The sequence below is a fragment of the Astatotilapia calliptera genome, chromosome 14, assembly GCF_964374335.1.
Source record: "Astatotilapia calliptera chromosome 14, fAstCal68.1, whole genome shotgun sequence".
Taxonomy (NCBI): domain Eukaryota; kingdom Metazoa; phylum Chordata; class Actinopteri; order Cichliformes; family Cichlidae; genus Astatotilapia; species Astatotilapia calliptera.
The window spans coordinates 16,432,774-16,451,595 of record NC_137435.1 but is presented as its reverse complement, the minus strand read 5'-3'; the positions used below and the strand labels follow the sequence as shown (position 1 = coordinate 16,451,595).

The following is an 18,822-nucleotide window of genomic DNA, read 5'->3' as shown; positions in this document are numbered from 1 at the left end:
AGTTGAACCTGTGTTTTGACATAGCTGACTAGAACGACTGTAAATGCATTATTAAAGGGAACAACCTGTGCTTTTTCTTGTTTTCTATTATTTATATATAGTGAATGATCAAATTAAAAAATAACAAAGGAACAAAAGTTAAGTAAGTGGGGTTAGCCTACCAGCAGCCTGAAGCGTCAAACTGCTGGTACACTGTACATAAAAGATGGACATGGCCATAGTGACATCACCTGTTGTTCATGAGTTCTCATTTTGAAGCACTGAGCCTAGCGTTGTTTCCGTCGCCATCTTGGTGGTTTGAAACTAACCGTGATAACAAGGCGGATCATGCGAAGAATCCAAAGGAGGCTGCAGCCCCGTAGGCTGGTAGCTTGTACAGTCGTTTATTGGAGATAATTATTTTCAAAAAATTCAAGTTTGACTTTAACTCAAGAAGGCTTGAAACTACCAACCAATACCATCAACACATCAGAAATAACATTAATAACTGCTGTAACAAAACATTTTCCCAAGTATTGGATAAAGTGTTTATTGTATCCAACTTATCTTGAAAATAAATATAGAAAAATCAGAGGAGTCGCCCTCTGCTGGCCTTTACAAAGTATGCAGGACATGCTGCCTTCTTCCATCTTTTCTATACAGGTAGTGAGACTTTTTTTTTTAAATTTATTTATGAGGGGCAGCAAATCAGAAGAAATCTGAATTAAAGAGGAGGGGAAGTGGATCTATGAGTGTTTCAGATAGTAAATGACTTCACAGGCAGCACCAAGGCCCAGTATAAGATAAAAGTGGGTTATTTTGCATGCTGTATCAGAATAGACAAAAGTACTCTTGTAAAGTCCATGAATAAAGATAAGTTAGAAGGGATCTTAATAGTTTAACCCTTTAACCAGTGGAAACAAGTTACGTCATAAAAGTAGACCATCTATATGGGCGAATTTGCTGTTGCAGCGATGAGCATTTAACATTTGTCTTCTTAAATAATCAAATTCTTACATATTAATTTAAAGTGATTGTTCTTTGCCTTGAAAAATGTCCAAATTATGTAATGCTGACTATTTAAACTCCTAATTTAGACATATCAATGCTTTGTTATATGACCACTATTCCCTATTGGGGGAATTTTTTTTATTTTTATTTTTATTTTTTGAAAGAAACATAAGGATAGCAGTCTAAATGAAGCTTACTGGGACAAATGAATCGTGTCCAGACACAGGAGGGCAGTATTAGACAGACGTGACTAATGGTGAAACTGACTAAATCTCAGTGAAACTTTTACAGTTTTCCCCCACATCAGCCCCCCCTGTAATATTTAAATCTTTGTTCTTGTCATATTTTCCTGTAATTATACTCCAGTGCAGTTTCCAGTGAGCCTTTATCTGACAGTTTCTGTCCTGTCGTCTGGAAATAATATGTGACTTTTAAGGGTGATTAAGCACATACGAGTTGGCATTCTTGAATCAAGCGCTGGTTTAAATGTGCGTTTGTTTTTGTATTATCATTGTGTCATCGGGGACTCTTTAGGTAAGGTAAGGGTTTAGGGTTTTATTTGTCTATTGTCCTTGCAATTTTATTTACTAAATCACACATCATCTGCTTTTTCCCACAGATCAGTATAATCCCAGATGATTAACAGGGATTGATCAATAGCACTAACTGAAGTGTGTGATTAATGGATTACCGTTGCTTGATGGAGTCACTGGCTAAGTAGTTTCGACTGTTTTCTAAATCATACTTTGAGGGTGTGTCTGGGTCACTGCTACTATTACGGCATGCAGGATGGGCCAAACTCGCTCTGCTCTATCGCACAGCACTGCCACCCGTGGCAGAGCGAAATGGAAAGCGGGCGAGACAGCCCGTCGACTTCGTATCCGCAGACCTGGGAGCGGAGAAAAATCGAAAAGTGACCAGTTAAACAGGAATCCGATGAAAAATAAAGTGCTGTCGTATTTGGGAAGGAGAAAGCGAGACTCTAGTCAGGGGGAAGCGGATTTGGGTGGCGGAAACGCAGCTGGAGATCCAGCAACGCGCCGCGGCCACAGAGTAGGAAAGTTGCCGAGGGACGAGGTGGTGTCGGGGGTTGGGGAACAGCGAGCAGCCGCGGGTTGTTTTGACACGCCATCCGGGCTAGATGGAAATACTGAACCGACACAGCACGTCGTGAACCGTGAAGCAACCGCTGGTTCATCCGATGCACCAGGCTTGGAAAGTAAGAGCTGTGAAGTCAGCGGCGCGGGCTGCGAGGAGCCGAAACCCGTGCGAAAGAACAATGCCTCGGATCCCCAGACGAGGGCCATGGAAGATAAGCCACTGGGGGGAAGCAACCACGATCCCATTGTGTCTCAGGATCGAGTATTAACTGGAAATAGCACGCGTTCATCCAACTCACCCCCTCTGAAGACCTCTGACCCGGACACTGAGGGGATTTTGTCTAGTTTGGCCTCGGATCAACTTTTGGACTGTGGACTTTCAATTAGGGACGATCAAGCCGAGGCTACAATGACAAAAACCGACTGTAGCACCGTTTCATGCACACCCAAAGCGACCGGCAAACTGAACAGCAGCTGCCCGGTTGAAACAAAGAGCCAAACGGACTCTGATCAGACCAGCCAGAGTCCACCAGGAGGCCAAAGTTTCCCAGGAACCATACCCAAGCTCATCATAACCAGAGACCCCAGTCCGAACCGCTCACAGGTCGCATCGAACCTGCTGAGAATGGAGCCCAACACCGGCTGTCTGGAGCCTCAACCGGACGACGAGTCCCCCTGCTCGGACAGCGGCTGCGGAGGGTCTCCCGCTCTGATGCGGTCCCCCAGGAAGCTGTCCAACTCCTCTTCCATCGGCCTGTCCTCCGCCTCGTCCTTCGAGGAGTCAGAGGACGACTTCACAGGCAGCGACATCGAGTCCAGCCGGTCTCTGTGCAGTCCGGAGGATGGGACGGGGGTGAGTGTCTATTCAAGTCTTCTTCCGCAACAGACAACTTTTATAAAGTTTTCTGTTCAGTTGCTTGCAATATATTCTTCATAAATATTTTAAAAGACCTTCAGCTGGACTCTGACAAGAAACCATAAACTGGTCTTACTACCAAAGCTACCAAAAAATGAGTAATGCAAATATTGTGCAATTGACCATATATGATGGCATTACAGTATTTGAAGCTATTCTTTCCATAAACAAACATGTTGTTAGGTGTGACCACACTGGAACTCATTGTAAAATGAAAATCAATCAAAAAGAAAATGATACAAGTCGGTAACTGACTAGGTATTACATATTAAAATGTAGTACACACACCCTGCATAGGAAATGTACAGTAAACATTCCTGAGTCCTGTGTCAACCTCAACCACAAACACTTTATTTTGTCATCAAATGTAAACAGTGTGTGAGAGCAGGTGTGTCAGTCACTGCTGGTGCTATAAAGACAGTCAAGGAAAGAAATTTGTTTAATATGTGTCACGTTGATAATAAAAGGTCATTATTTGTCAGGAGGTGGAGATTTTTCAGCTGCTGTGGTGCAAATGAGGGGAAAAGGGCCCATTCATTCAGGAGAGACTTTTGATCTAATGTGTGTCATGTGTGGTAGAAGGCTTTGACTCACACTGCCCTGATAATGAAACATGACTGTAACAAATTTAAACCCAAAGGAGAGGAAAATGGTTATTATTGCCAGCCCCCACTTCTGTGTCCTTCCATCACCCATGCCACATGATCGCATGGCTTTGATGAGCTCAGCCTGAGGACCATTTAAACATTGTTTGAATGCATTTCTTAACTGCTCGTCATTCGTTTACAGTCAGCACTTTGAGCTGTGACCAGCCTTCGTTATTAGAGAGCTTAGCCTGCAGACCCAAGAGGCTTACAGATTTTCCTCTCCTCCGTCCGGGAGAAGTAGCTTAAAGTTTAGTAGGAAGTTGTGATGATTTCCTCCGGTATCAGGAAGCTTTGATGCACTGTTGACTACCATGCATGGAATGCTTTAAAAACAGGATGTGTCTATCAGTATCTTCTTATCATCACGGTAGCTCTGTGAATGCTGAATGTCCAGGTTTTCATGCAGGGCCACATTACCAAGAAAGATTTTCAGCTGTCAGTGTTGTGATTCATACTGCGATGCCCAGGACATAATGATCTTCTGGTGGATGTGGCGGAAAACCCACCCTTTTAATTTATTTATTCATTTTCATAGATCAGGAAAGATTGAGAAATGCGTCACCCATGAAAATTGATGCACTTTGAAATTCACGGTCATACATTAGACCACCCCAGAGTCTCCTCTTTAACATATATTACTTTTGCTTTTCTCCAAATTGTTTAGTCCTTCTCAAAGAGCTGCACCAAACACAGGCCTCTTGAGACCACCGTGAGGTGGAGACAAGCTCCAGTTGATGTTTAATGATTTGATTATTCCTGTGAGTGAGGATCTAAATGTCAAAATAAAGACAGTGTGGGCAGCTTTCTTCCTTCATGCATGATTTTACAAAACAAAGTTCAGCAAAAACTTAATATAACTCGTGTCACGATGGCTTAATTAGATTAAGTATAAAAATAACATCCATATCGAGTCCACCCATCTAGTGATCTCAATCAACTGAAAGATGAACATTTTATCCACAGAAGTTTGTCTGTTACTGTCACAGCTTTAGTTGAGATCAAACATTCTTTCGACTTGTTTCAAATGTAAAACATCACAAAAAAATGAGAAAAACCACACCTTAATCTCTTCTAAGAAGCCAGTGTGGTATCTTCAGATGTTTGTTTTTCTATGTTCTGCAGTCTTAACATGCAAGCAGTGCTATAAAACAGAAACACTTTAAATCCTCGCATTCAAAAAGGAAAAACGAAGAGTTTTTGCTTGAAAATTATAAAAAATAAAACGCCTATAATTTATAATACCCCCTCATGTTTACCGTCCCCTTTGTCAGTCATTCGTTTAGTGTAAAGTCCATAAAATACCTCTGTCATGTTCAGATACACATTTCTGCAAACATATTGATTCACATATTGCATGTTTTGAGTGAACAGGACAGCGGACAGTGTAATTTCCTGGCTATTATAACAACACGCAGGAAGTGAGCAACCTGAGTAGTTGCACTTGAGGTGTTGTAACAAACAGGATGACGCTGGCCTGTGGTTTCTGATAAGAGCTGGTTTTAATGGGCATGTTTTGTCATATGTGCAGCTGTGTGGAAAACGCTTTTGTTTGTTGTAATTAATAGAAAGAGGGAGTGTGTGTGGCCGTGCCGTCAGCTCACAAACAAACCTAACATTTTCTTCATGAGGTGACGTGAGCAGATACTTGTTCGCGCATGCACGCACACAGACACACACACACAGAGCGATGCCGTCTTGCATTCAGAGTTCATTGTGTGTCATGGAAAATTGGGCTGAAGGCTGAGCTGGTTGCTAGGCAACGTCTTTGCCATATATGGTGTTTTTTTTTCTCTCCTTGTGTTGTTCGCTCCACCAACAGTGTCTACTCTGTCCCTGACATTTGAATGCTATAAGATATAAATTCCTGCCAACGTCTGCTGTGCACAGCAGCGCCGATATTTTTGCATGATCATGTCTTCCATGTGAGACACTCTTTCTCCCTCTACAGTTTGCCTGCACTTATATAAAAAGGCTTAATATTTTCCTCTTAACACACTGTGAAACATACAGTGGAACGGAAAACAAGAGGAAAATTAGAGTAAGCAGACAAAAGAAGGAGCGCGCACAGATGAAAAAGATGCAGCGAAACTTTGAACACGTAGCCTACACTTGATGATTATTCTTATTTATGCATGCTTATTCACTCATGAGCCACAATTGCAGACTTGTTTTCCGTCCCACACATCACTCCCACAGCACTTATACACAAAATCCACGATACAGGAAAGTCCACGTTAGTTAAAAGTTAGCTTCGCTTTTATGTATTTATGTGCACAACACAGAATTACCTGATACAAGATGTATCAGGTTAAGATGTAACGCCCGCAATGAAATAAAATCCAGTGGTGCAGGAAGCACCAGATTCAGAGTATCAACGCCTCGAGTAAAAATTCTCCATTACTTCCAAGCAAATCATTTGCTTTTGGAACGTTGGCTGTTTCTTATCAACAATCTATTAAGGAAGTAAAGAGCATCATATCTCTTAACCCTATATCACACCTATAAAACTGTGCCTAGCTGGATCATTAAACATGTTGTCTCTGGAGTATTTTTTAGGTCGCTGTTCTGTTTTTGTAACTGTGCGCATGTGCTTTAGTTTTTGCAATGTGTGACATTTTTAATGTTATATGGTTATGCTCCGGATCTTATCTTTGAATACGTGCTTCTGCACTTTTGTTTTTCCTATTACTGTCTATTATTTCCATCAATCTCCCAGGGACAAGATATGAAAATGAGCATGTATGACTTCATCTGGCACATTCACACTATGGACAATGTACACTGTACACTGCCCCGTTTTTAACAAACAAACAAAAGACAAACAAAAAAACAAGACCAACAGCTTTTGAGTAAAAGTACTCACAGCGTTTGGAGGGGGTGGGGTGGGGGAATCATCATTTCCTTCATTACATAAAATTAAAAGACGTGCATACAGTTAAAGAACACAATACTGGATCACAAAAAAAATCCAAAACCTGGAAAGCAGTGAGACTTAACCTCCTGTCATAAAAGGTAGAACGCTGTCATTGATCCTTTCTAAACCAGCAAATCAAATTTTGCTCATATATGCCATAACCCCCACACATGTCCTCATGTGTATAAATAAGTAATTTTGTTATTATGACTTGATGCACAAACACAAACTTTTAGTGTGGTTTGTAAAGTACAAGCAAAAAGCCGACTTAACCAGCCAATACATTTAATGGACTCCCAAGTGAGATATTGCTCATTTTTTACTGAAGAAAGATGTTACCAAAAATGACAGTTCCATATAAGGAGTCCTTCACTCATAAATCTGCAAGTTAAATACTTAATATGCGAGCTGGAAAGTGAGCTGCTTTTCTTAGCTCAAGGTTTCACTGGAACTATATCAGATTTTATGTAAATAAGAGTTGCCAAAATAATGTTTTTATAGTTAAATGTGCTCCGCAAATAGAATCGGTCGTTAGTGGAAAATCATTAAACAACACACTGAGATGTAATGTAGGTATAAGAGGTCGAATACTTCCAAGTATTCAGGAAACGGTGATATTAAAGGGAAAAAGTAGCAAATCCAGCAAATACCAAATGTATTTTCATTTGTCAGTGATATCAGCTGATGACGTAATACCGTGTTTCTGGCACATGCAAATAAACATTTCAAATATTATCAGATAAAAGAGATATGTGAGTCTGTTTTCTGCAGATGGTTTTCAGGCGGAGGTTGAAGCCGGTGCCATCTTCTGTGCGTTCACTGGCCCACCACAGTGGAGCTTCATGAGCTCTGAAGACTTGAGTGAAGGGAAAGGGATGTGGTTTATATAAAGTAGTTTTGAGAAAAGGTCTCTAAGAGTACCTGAAAACACGGTTCGGGTTTGCATACAGTATGGTGTCACTCTTGTAGCTGACTGTCGCTTGACAGGTTTAGTTTTGTCCCCGTGCACAAACGCACAACTCCGTAGGCCACATAGTAGTCAAGACCTCATCATGCAGACAAAAGAGGAGCTGTGGGACTATATGGAAATGTTTGTTGGCTCTACCCCCACCTGCACTGAATCTGGCAGGAGATTGGCTAAGCATGAGGCTCAGGATAGGCCCAGAGGGGATTAGAGGATGAGAGAGTGAGACAGGAGAGAAACAAAGGTTTACACTGGGAGAAAGCGAAGACGGCTCGCAGAGTGGGGGATTTGCGCCTTCGGGGAGACGGGGTGAATGATTTCAGGGATGAACTGCGAGTAACAGGACTAGTTCAAACAGGCAGAAAGTGGCGAGAGCCAGAAAAGGGACAGCCTTAGGACACTTGGTGGATATGTTTGATGACGGCAACAAAGAAATTGAGAAAGCGTGAAGAAATCAAAGGGTGGAGTACTAAAATTCTGCAATGGTGCAAATTGTGAATTAGAGTGACAAAAAGGAGGTTGTAGAGACGCACGAGTGATTATTTATCGGGCGATAAAGGAGACAAACAAACACCAAAAATTGACAGCTTGACTAAAGGTGATTTACCAGAGGAAGACCGAGCAGACAGTGGACTGAGTTAAAGGACGTTATAGATGACTGTGAAGGATCTCACGCCCACAGGGAGGCACGCGTCCCTGACGTTTGATTTAAGAGACCCTGTCCTGATGGCGGGGGGCATTTTGTGTTGGTTGCGTTCTCGTGTCGTCTCCGGGGTCGTGTGTATCTGTGTCGGCACCTGCCTCCTCCTCCGCTACTGCTCCGTTTGCCAGGTAAGAAAAGGGTCCAAAAATAATTATTGAGAGAGCAGAGATACTGATTCAAATTTAACCTACCTCAGCCACTGTTATAAATGTACGCTGATGTCATGCTTCCTCAGAAACATGATATAAGGGGAGATTGTATCAAAGAGACTTGGGTATTCAAATAGAAATTAAAAAAAGATTGCTGTTGTAGCTGTTACAGCATATGAGGGCTATCTGGCTCGCGTTCAGCCACAAAGAACTGTATCTGGGTTAAGAAGCCAGTAAGCCAGTAGCAGCAGGCTCACCATGCTGTACACCAAGTGCTGCTATAACAGCTAAAAAGTAAGGTTTTGGAAAGGTGTACTAAATATTAACATTATAATTTAATAGCACCAAAAGTTGAAGTAGCTCCCACAACTTGTTTTACCCAGCTGATCATTACAGGCCTCATTATGGGCTATAATTATTGAAGATGGGTCTTTTTCTCCTGACCACAGTGGCCTTTGGTGGCGGCTGTGCACATGGCCACAAATGGTCTACATATATTTCAAGGCAAAGAGTCTGTTACATTACTCGTGTTATTTTTTGACAATTTTACAAGCAAAGATGTGTTTTAATTTTTGAGTAATTAAAAAAAAAAAAAACCTTGTTAACTGGTGAGTCTTCTTTAGTGGGCACTTATTTCTTTTATATGCTGGAAAATCGCCACTAAAGGGCTACTGAAGTGGCAGTGAAACACCTTCCTCGTCTTGGATGCATACTTTACACATCTAAAGCAGAACATTCATGGCCCTTGTAACGTCTCTTAGCAGCGCCATTGTTGTCATTGTCTGCTGTGCTGGGAAGTGTTAGGGCCGGTGACATTCCTGGAATTGGATCCCATAGGTCTAGGAAATATGAAGAAGGGATGGGAGCACTACAGGGGGGAAAAAAAGAAAGTGGTAAAAGCAAGGGATCTCTGTCTGTTTCAAAGAAAAAAATTAAAAATAACCTCAAATGGGGGTTGATATGATAACTTTGTATGTTTGTGTTATGTGTACAGTTTTCATGAGTTATATAAAAGAAAGTGGAGATGGCGAGGGTTTGACTGTGTGGGGTGAAATGTGACCTCAGCATTTAAAACGTGTTTGTGTGTGTGTGGGACGGCTTCTTCGCTTTAAACTGAAACGTCGAAAGCTCTTTATGTGCTCTTTGATGGGCTTCTGAACATTTATCAAACCACCCTTTTAAGAACGCCTTAATGTCCACAAGAATATTAGCAGCATTAGTATTTGGCAGTGCATCTGCTGTTAAGGAGGTGCATTCAGCTCCACAGAGGCAGCACATTAAGCTGTCAGCATAGGGCCATCAGAGAGCCTGACCTGGACGAGGAAAGTGAAAGAAGAGAGGCTGAAGCATCACGTTTCTCCCCGCTCAGGCCTTCTGTCACTGAACTGGTCTTCAGATGGAAACAGATGCTGGTAATGACTAAATATTAGTGAGGAGAAGAAGTAAAAGATTTGATAAGTAAACAGATTCTGTTTGGGCCACAGGTGAATGCTATTTCTGGACTTGTGCATTCAGAAAACTAATATTTATCTGTGATCAGTAATCACAGCACGTCGTTACAGCTGGCAGGAAATCTAGTCAAATATTCAACTGTAAACTAAAAATGTTTAAATAAAGGTCGAGCATGTTTTGGGAATTTTAAGAGTCTTTCTAGAGTCTCTGGTGACAGTTTTCTTGCCTGAGTGGAAAGTTGAAATGTCGCTGGCTTTTGTTGTGGGTTCATTTGGATATTTTCCCTTTGAGTTTGAATATAACCGTTCTTTTTGCAAATAAAGAGAAGAGGAGTTTTGCTGAATAGGCTGAGATATTTGTATTTATTTGAAGTCTACTCAGAGATTTCGGTTAAGGTAAAGATCAGCTCAAACACATCCTGAGAGACTGTATGGGGTGTCAACAGGCAGTGGAAATAAGCAGGCTAGTAAGAGAGAAAAGAGAAAATAGATAATAGAAGTGTTTCATCACTGTGATCCTGCACATCTATTAGTGTTTGTCTGTGGGTCAAATGAAGGTGTGGTTTGCTCAGTTAAGTGAGCAAGAGGAATTTTTGTCATGTTGAAAATTCAGTCGTTTACGTCACATGTGGTGAAGTGCTGTTCTTCACCCAGACGAGGCTGAGGTTAGAGTAAGGTGAATCTGTGGGTGTCGTTTAAGATTAAGTCCACAGCCGTCTCTCGTTGACTCTCTTCACCTTCGGCCTCTTGCTAAAAATCCTGGTAGTGACCTGCTCTCTGTTTTAAGCAGAATTTCTTTTTATTGTAGGCTTCGTGCCATCTCATGTTAAGATTAAACCTGTTATCCATCCTGGGATCTGAGGTTGAGAAACTGATGATAAAAGATTTAAATGCACACTCATTCTAGTTCTTAGAATGGTTACAAACTTACATGTTTGATTCAAGTTATCGCACTAATATACCAGAATAAATAATCCACAATTAAAGTAAAACCCTTTGGAAAGTTTCATCCCGATACGTAAAACTGCTCCTTCTCCTTCAACTAAAAAGTGTTTTTAAGGCTTTCAAACTGTTGCGAACAGTTTAAACTTGAAGCATTTTTTCCCCCTTCTTCTTCTTCATTTGAGGTAAACGCATACGCAGTGTTTCCAGTGTGTTTATGTTCCTGGATTAAGACTGTTTTACTGTGACAGTTTCCAAGAGCAGCGGGGGGAAGGAATGCAGAGCAAAGGGAAGAGCAATCTCTCTCTCACACGCATACAGAGAGAAATAATTTAGTTGTAAAAAGATAACTTTTATGGTTATGGCCTCTTGCATTTTATTACTCGCAGAAACCGGTTTTGTTGCCTAGTGCTAATTTTCTTTCTGCTCCTTTAACCTAATTGTCTCTGTGCTTTAAACCGGTTTGGTGCATAGAAGCATTTTAGGACTTAATCAGCTGAAATGTAAAACACACACACACACACACACACACACACACACACACACACACACACACACACACACACACACACACACACACACACACACACACACACACACACCCAGAACTGGCTGTCCGTTTGTTGTGATTTCCCACACACATGTTCTAATCAATCAGTATCAGGCGCCTCTCTAACTGCTTGCGTCAAAGCGGCTGTTGCACAGTGTCCTTGTTCTAGTGTTTCCCAACACAGATTACTGTAACCCACACACAGGCCCACAAGCTCGCAAACACGGAGGTTCTGTTTTACGACACCACAGCGGAGGCTTTGGTAAATGTTTTATGAATGGGCTTTGTCGTGTATACGGCACACCTGGCCTTGGCTGCAGGGGAGGGTCTGTCCAATGTCTACTGATATGTTTGTGTGGGTATGAGGACAGTACAGGTTGGGTTTTCCTTTTAATGAGTAATCAGTCTTTTGGCCTGCACTCAGCTCAGTACTGTTTGTCCAGGAAAGAAAGCTCCTTTTCTGATTAGTCAGAGCTTCAGATTTATTATGTGTGTGACCGCCCATGCTTTTTTAAAAAACAAGGCGATGAAACCCTCTATTGTTTTTTTTCATCTTTCAGAGTAAGTCCTGGCACAAGCTGAAGACCATGGTTCACTGGTCCCCCTTTGTCGTGTCCTTCAAGAAGCGTTACCCATGGGTGCAGCTTGCTGGCCATGCAGGTATGTGTAAATGCAGGATATTTGTACACCTGCATATCAGATGCATTTATATGGAGGTTCCTTCTAAGAAAAGAACAAAAGATTTATGCTACTGTCGTATCTACTGAAAGGCTGGCAAGCATAAAGTTTAAGGGCAACAGTGCCGGCTCTATCCTGCTCACTTGTACGCCTTTTTTCAGATCTGCAGACAAACAAAAATGCACAGACATGTTGTAGTTTCTGATCTTTCTGTCTCATGCATCATTAATTTTCTTTCCCTATCTTTCTCCAAGGTAACTTCCAGGCTGGGGAGTACGGGCGTTTGTTGAAGCGATACTGTGAGTGTGAGCAGCAGTGCCTGCAGAAGCTAATGACGGACTCTCTGCGCCCCTACGTGCCCGGATATTACGGCATAGTACAAAAAGACGACCATGACTACAACCTGATGGATGACCTGCTGGCTGACTTTGACTCGCCTTCCATCATGGACTGCAAAATGGGCAGCAGGTAAGACTTGGCACGTGACAAAGAGAGTGTATTTGTGTAAAAAGCATTTTTCCAAAAACAGCTTGTGCCTTAGGAAGGCAAAATGATTCTTGAGAGTTTACCTTCACGCACATTTACTCTTGAATCGTGTATGTAGAATGAAGGCTGTGCAAACATTTAAATCTAACCCAAACTCTCAGGACTTACTTGGAGGAGGAGCTGACAAAAGCCAGGGAGCGTCCACGTTTGAGGAAGGACATGTACGACAAAATGATTGCCGTGGACCCCGGGGCTCCAACAGAGGAGGAACGGGCCAAGCAGGGTGTCCTCAAACCGCGGTACATGCAGTGGAGGGAGACACTTAGCTCCACCGCCACCCTGGGCTTCCGGATCGAAGGCATTAAGGTATGAGGTCATGCTGAACACACAAACACATCTAGCCTGAAGACCTCAGCTTCAAGAGAATAAACAGCTGTGCTTGTTGCTGCAAAGACGTAAACCAATCAGTGGGAGTAAACACTTATCAGTTTGTTCACAAGACAGACCACGTGCACTGGGGTGAAATGGAAAATGTGGTTGGTTAACATGCAGTCATTAGGGGGACTGTTTGTTCTTTCGAAAATAAATCCGAGGCTGGTTATCAGTTTGTGCCAATAGTGAATTTGCATGCTACTCAGAGACTAAAGAAAAAATGTGATGACACGCAGTGTATTAAAGGCTCGCTGCAGCTGTATTTTCCAGTTGAACGAGTTCTGTGACTGTGGAATTTATTTAGAGCCATTTGTTTCCACCTCGAACCTCAACAAAACACAACTGTTAAAACCTTCTGTTGTCCAGATAGTAGCGTGAATCGGCATGTATAAGCTGAAGTGAGTCATTATGACATTTTTGATGGTTTCCTTTTTTTCTATATAGAGAGCTGATGGAACCTGCAACACCAACTTTAAGAAGACAAAACACAGAGAGCAAGTGATGCAGGCCTTGGAGGACTTTGTCGATGGCAACACTCAGATTCTGGTATGTTGTTCAATTGTTATGTTTTGTAAATGCAAAAAAGCAAAAAGCAGGAATCAGCAGCTGCTTAGTTTAACTCGGCCGGTGAGAAGAGGAAACGGCTATCGTGGCTTTGTCAGCTCCTCTGTAGGTCACTAATAGGTTGTTCTGTTATTTAGAGGAGTCTCTCACTGACTCGCATCAGACACACAGACAACAAGCTGTTACTTTGTTCTTAGATTTGTACAAATAAGACAACCAGATGTGGCATGTTCATTAGTAAATCTTAGAGATGCTGCTTTATGCTCCACCGCTTCTCGGGTCTGCACTGTGCTCACTCTATACAGGACTTACATCCTTGTTTCACGCGGTAGCACCTGCATCAAACAAGGATGTAAGGTTTTACACTTACCTTTAAATAAGAAAGAAGAACAAAAAGTGTTTTGTTTGGGTTTTTTGGCTCCAATTTGCAAATTCCCACAGTCTCAGTTTCTGTGTCCTTTTTTTCTGTTTTCCTCAGAAACTCTACCTGCAGCGGTTGGAGGAACTACGCTCAGCCCTGGAGCAGTCACAGTTCTTCAGGACACACGAGGTGAGACGGACTCCGTTCTGACTTCTTCTAACAGACCTGTTGTCTGTGTTGCTGATTTGTTACAATCCCATCAGCGCTGCATACTTAAACTCACTGGTCTTGCTGGTTTATCGATTGCAGGTTGTGGGCAGCTCTCTTCTGTTTGTGCACGACGCCTCAGGAAAAGCGAAAGTCTGGATGATCGACTTTGGAAAAACGGTCCCCTTGCAGACACCTCAAACTCTCGACCATAGGACTCCCTGGGTGGAGGGCAACAGGGAGGACGGCTACCTGTGGGGACTGGACAACCTCATAGACATCTTCAGCACCATGCTCCCGGAGACTCCTTGAGCGAGACACAGGACTGCAGTAAGAGACTGATGGGATGTTGAAGAAGATTATACAAACTAAGAGTGACAGAGGAATGGCTAACAGAGGGCCACCACTTCAGTTACTCCTTTCAGGGCTCACACCAAGTGACTTTATCAACTTGTACCAGTGTGAGAAGGGCGGGCGAAGTGGAATATGCCAAAAGGTTAACGTTATGCATTATGTGGAATAAGGGGGCGGATGACACGAGCTGTTAAATTTAAAGCACAATTGTAACTTTGTTTTGTTTTACTTGGGCTGTGGTTTATTTTCTGAGAGTACAGGCCTCTGCACTCATGGACCTTTAGCAGTCACTTTTTATTGCAGAGACTCATCTCGCTCCTCCTCACAGCTCCCTCTGTTGGCGAGAGGTGGCCAGAGCAGCCACCTCCTCAGCCGTGATCTTGACCAACAGGAGCGTGTTTTTGTTTTTGTTGTTTGTTTGTTTTTTTTAAACGAGCCTCTGAGGAGTGTTGGATTTTTGTTTTTTTTGTTTTTATCATGGACCACTTTTGATGACTAAGTATACAGCAACACTAAAAGCAGTGGTCAGACCACGTGTTAACTAACTCAGCATGTAAATACAGTTTAATTTAACTTTGTTTTGTTTTTTCCTGCCTTGGTATAGCCTTCTTACTGTGTTTGTATGATTTCTGTGCCTGGCTTTTTAAAAAAAGAAACTGAGCTATCTGATCATTCCACTTGCAGTGGACTCGTGCTATTTTACTTCCAAAAGAGTTCACCCAAGTATGAATCGATTTACATTGAAATCCCACAGTTTTAACTTTTCTTGGAAACAGAAAGTTTTTTTCTTAATTGGACTTTTGTATGAAAATGCAGTGATTTTTAGTAAGAAGCTCGACAGCCTTGTTTGTCTGAAGTTTGTTGCACTATGGATTCTCACAAAGCCATTGAACAAAACATGTCTGTGCGTCTCCAGCAGAGGTTTAAGTATTGGGTTTACTGTTCAACGTAAATATTTCTGCCTGTTATCTCGATTCGCTGATCAGTGTTGCTTTAGTCTGTGAAACTGGAATTACCCGATTAATCTGATCAGTTCGTGTGGGCTCTGACTTACACACAAACTCAAAACCCAAAAAAAATAAAAATAAAATCTGTGTATGAGCGATGACGGGTGTCTGAGTAAAACAGAGGTTAAAGGACACCGCTGTAAACATAATTAAGCTAGGATAGACAGGAGGAATGTGGGTATTTACATTTTTGTATGCAACATTGAAAGTTTACAAAGAAGCGACACTGTTATACGTGCAGGCCGTGCTTGTGAGCATGTGCATCAGATCCCGACGGGAATGTGACGCATTGGTGAACGTCAAGTGTCCAGTCTTCCTTTGACAGTGTCAGGCAGCACTGTTTAGGTGGGTGGGGGTGTGGGCGTGTGGTTAACTCGGCACGAACATTTCCCACACAAGTGCTGTGAACACGTGACTTAACAAGATTGGAATTCGAATTCAGGAGTTTAGATTTTTCATCTCCGAAGGGTAAACATGGCAGGAGAGACGGATAGTATAGTGTTTACAAAGTGTTAAAAACCTTTGCCCAGAAAGTCTCTATATTTGTAAAATGTCAAACTATCAGGTTTTCAAAGAGGGTGCTGCTTTGTAAGCAAGAAAACTGGATTCGTGACCACATTTTGTATTTCAAAGGCAGCGCTTTTCACAGAAAGAACAGACGGACTGATTGAAACTGTTTATAAACCTCTGCTTTGTCCAGACGGTCGTGGATTACAATAAAATGAAAGTGGAGAGTTTTCAGAGTTTTGGGGGATTTTTATTGTAATTTTTTTTTCAGTTCTTTGTGCAAACACACACACACACACACCAAATCATATACTTTTGTAAAAGAGCGCTGAATCAAGATGATCTAACATTTAATTATAAATTTAACACTACTGTAAGAATATGTCCTGTTCAGTCAGCTGTGACCTTTTATCACAAGTTTCTAAATAAAACCAGATGAATCATTTTGTGTTGAACTGTCCCTGAAAACTGAGATGGTGGAAACTTTGTGTAAAAACTAGATGACAATTTATTTTTGGTTGATAAGAAAATTAGCAGTCCACAAGTACAGAGACAAGAAAACCACCTTAATGAAGATCAGAATCAAAATACTTTTATAATCCCAAAGGAAATTATGTAGATGTGACAGAAGCTTCTTTTTTTTTTAAATTTTTATAAGTAAATTAGGAATCAAAGTGCTAGTTTATCATTTTGGCTGTAGAAATTTCACATTTAGATGAACTTGCATGATTTAGAGGTCATACTATGCCTCAGCGCTGAGGAATGGCTTGCGATTTCCATCATCTGTCAAACATGCTGGAGGCGCTGTTATAGTATGGGCGTATCGATGGTGTGACTGCTGACAGAAGCAGCAGGACGACTTCTGAAGTGTGCATGACTTCTGCTCAAATTCAGCCAAACGCTGCAAAACTGGTGCTTCATAAACAACCTACAAGCTTCTTAAGGGGGACAAACTGTAAGCTTATAAATGGGTTAGTCACAATTATTTAACTAAGCCGGATTTTTACTTGGTAACGGGCCTGCAGGGAGGAAATAAAGCATTTCATAACATCCAGCCAGGCTTCATGCAGTCGCCAACTGCAAATGAGGTTCATCGGAGCAGATTTTATAATTATCTTAGTTTATCTGATTGTCTTTGAGCCCATGGAAACTGATGGGCTGTTCACATTCATTTGTCTACTCACACATTTTAAGAGTGCATGATCAAAATGACTTCCGCGTCTTTCTTTTTTTTTTTGTACAACAATGGTTCAAAATTAGAGAGAAAACCATGATTTCACACACCAGTTACACAAAATTCTGACGGCATTGCAAAATCAACAAGTCTTCTGATCTTGTCACACGTTAATGGCCAGTGTGAGTTACGGGTTGAAGCCAGCATGTATCCTGTAGTGTCTGTAGGATTTGAGTTGAAGGAAACTGAACATTTATGGCTCTTATAGATGTTTCACCTCCTAACTGAAAGGCTTTTTCAGTTCTAAAGGCTAATGAGGAGTCTCGGGTATTCAGTATGTCTTCAGTGTGGTTTTTACCGTGGAGGCGGTCTTTAACTCACCCTGTAATCACGCGTCACTGCTACATGAGTCAAGATATAAATTCTTTGAACTGCCTTCAATTGAAGCGGTTAAAACTACCGTGATGTGGATGATTGAGGACCTGCACAACTAGAAGTATGTTTTCAGCGCCTGACAAAAACACTGCAACAACCAGCACAGGCTTTTATCGCCTGACATATTTTCTATGCTCTCTGCTCCATAAAAGCATTCATTTGAATGACAGAAAAGTAAACCTGTTTGATTTAGCAGTGTTTAAACAAGCTCAACAGCAGCCAGAAAAGCAACATTTGAAACCCTATTTCTCCACTCCTGTTTAAAGTGGGGGGTTTTTCACCTCACTCACTGTTATCACTGTCAGGAGGAATTTCCCCCGACATGCCCATCCTGCTCCTTCCAATATTTTCTGTCAAAATGTTTTTAAAGCCGCCTATACTGTGCAAATAAATGTGATAATAAGCGGCAGCATGAGACACGATAGCAAACACACTCACAAACATTATTGGACTGCTTTTTAAGGTTTTTGACCATTCTGGTTTGCTGCAACCATATAAAAAACTTATCTGAACAAAGGACTGAAGGTCATTTAACACCGAGAATGCTGCAAAAAAGCAACATAAAAGTCAGAAATTTCTTTATCCAAACTTGCTGGGTAATTTATATACACCGAACGTGTTGTGTTTTTCAAAAAACACTGTGAGCAAAATGAAGTAGATGTCAAACTGAGAGGAGCTGAGATTCAAACTGAGATTCTGGGTTCATCAGATTGTCACGAGAAGGAAGCAGCAGGGAGAACTTGATGGTTTGATCCAGGAGTTAAAGCTGTGTCACAACTGCTTTCGTGCATATTTCAGGATGTCAGTGGGGCAGTTCGAGCTCTTGTTGGCAGAGTTGGGATTGGTGGAGGTAGAGGAATCTTTTCAGAGAGCCGACTGACCCAGAGCAGCGTCCAGCTGTGCATCTGACGTAAAATAGTATTACGTTACTATTAAGTATATCATTGCATATTCGGTACTGTGCTATGAGCATGCTTTTTTCCAAAAGCAGTGATCTGATTGAAAAATTGGAAAGATTGAGCTTGGTTCGAGAAAATAAATGTTCCAAACAAATTCCTCCAGATAAATTACACGGTCTGTCTCCTTAACTGTTTATTTTAAAATCCATTAAGGTGGTGTAACAGGCAAAAATTACATAAACACTGTTCCTCTCCAAATAAATTGTGGATATTCTAAAAAAAAAAAAAAAAAAAAAATTTATATATATATATATATATATATATATATATATATATATATATATATATATATATATATATATATATATATATAGCTAGCTTTTACAGTTAAA

The 18,822-nt window shown here is 41.4% G+C and overlaps 1 protein-coding gene across 1 annotated transcript; it reads left to right on the top strand.

Moving 5' to 3' along the window:
• The first annotated feature begins 1,649 nt into the window (after positions 1–1,649).
• On the top strand, positions 1,650–15,246 carry itpkcb (inositol-trisphosphate 3-kinase Cb). Its single transcript, XM_026191551.2, has 7 exons — positions 1,650–2,943; positions 11,887–11,986; positions 12,259–12,472; positions 12,652–12,856; positions 13,367–13,468; positions 13,965–14,036; positions 14,157–15,246. The coding sequence occupies exons 1-7, from the start codon at positions 1,780–1,782 to the stop codon at positions 14,364–14,366; spliced, it is 2,067 nt and encodes a 688-aa protein (XP_026047336.1). The 5' UTR covers positions 1,650–1,779; the 3' UTR covers positions 14,367–15,246.
• Positions 15,247–18,822: the final 3,576 nt, after the last annotated feature.

Excerpts from the sequence above, each read along its gene's own strand:
- itpkcb (XM_026191551.2), top strand. The coding sequence starts at position 1,780 with ATGGGCCAAACTCGCTCTGCTCTATCGCACAGCACTGCCACCCGTGGC. Across the intron at positions 11,987-12,258 it reads GCAGCTTGCTGGCCATGCAG|GTAACTTCCAGGCTGGGGAG; the intron begins GTATGTGTAAAT and ends TCTTTCTCCAAG. Across the intron at positions 13,469-13,964 it reads ATGGCAACACTCAGATTCTG|AAACTCTACCTGCAGCGGTT; the intron begins GTATGTTGTTCA and ends TGTTTTCCTCAG.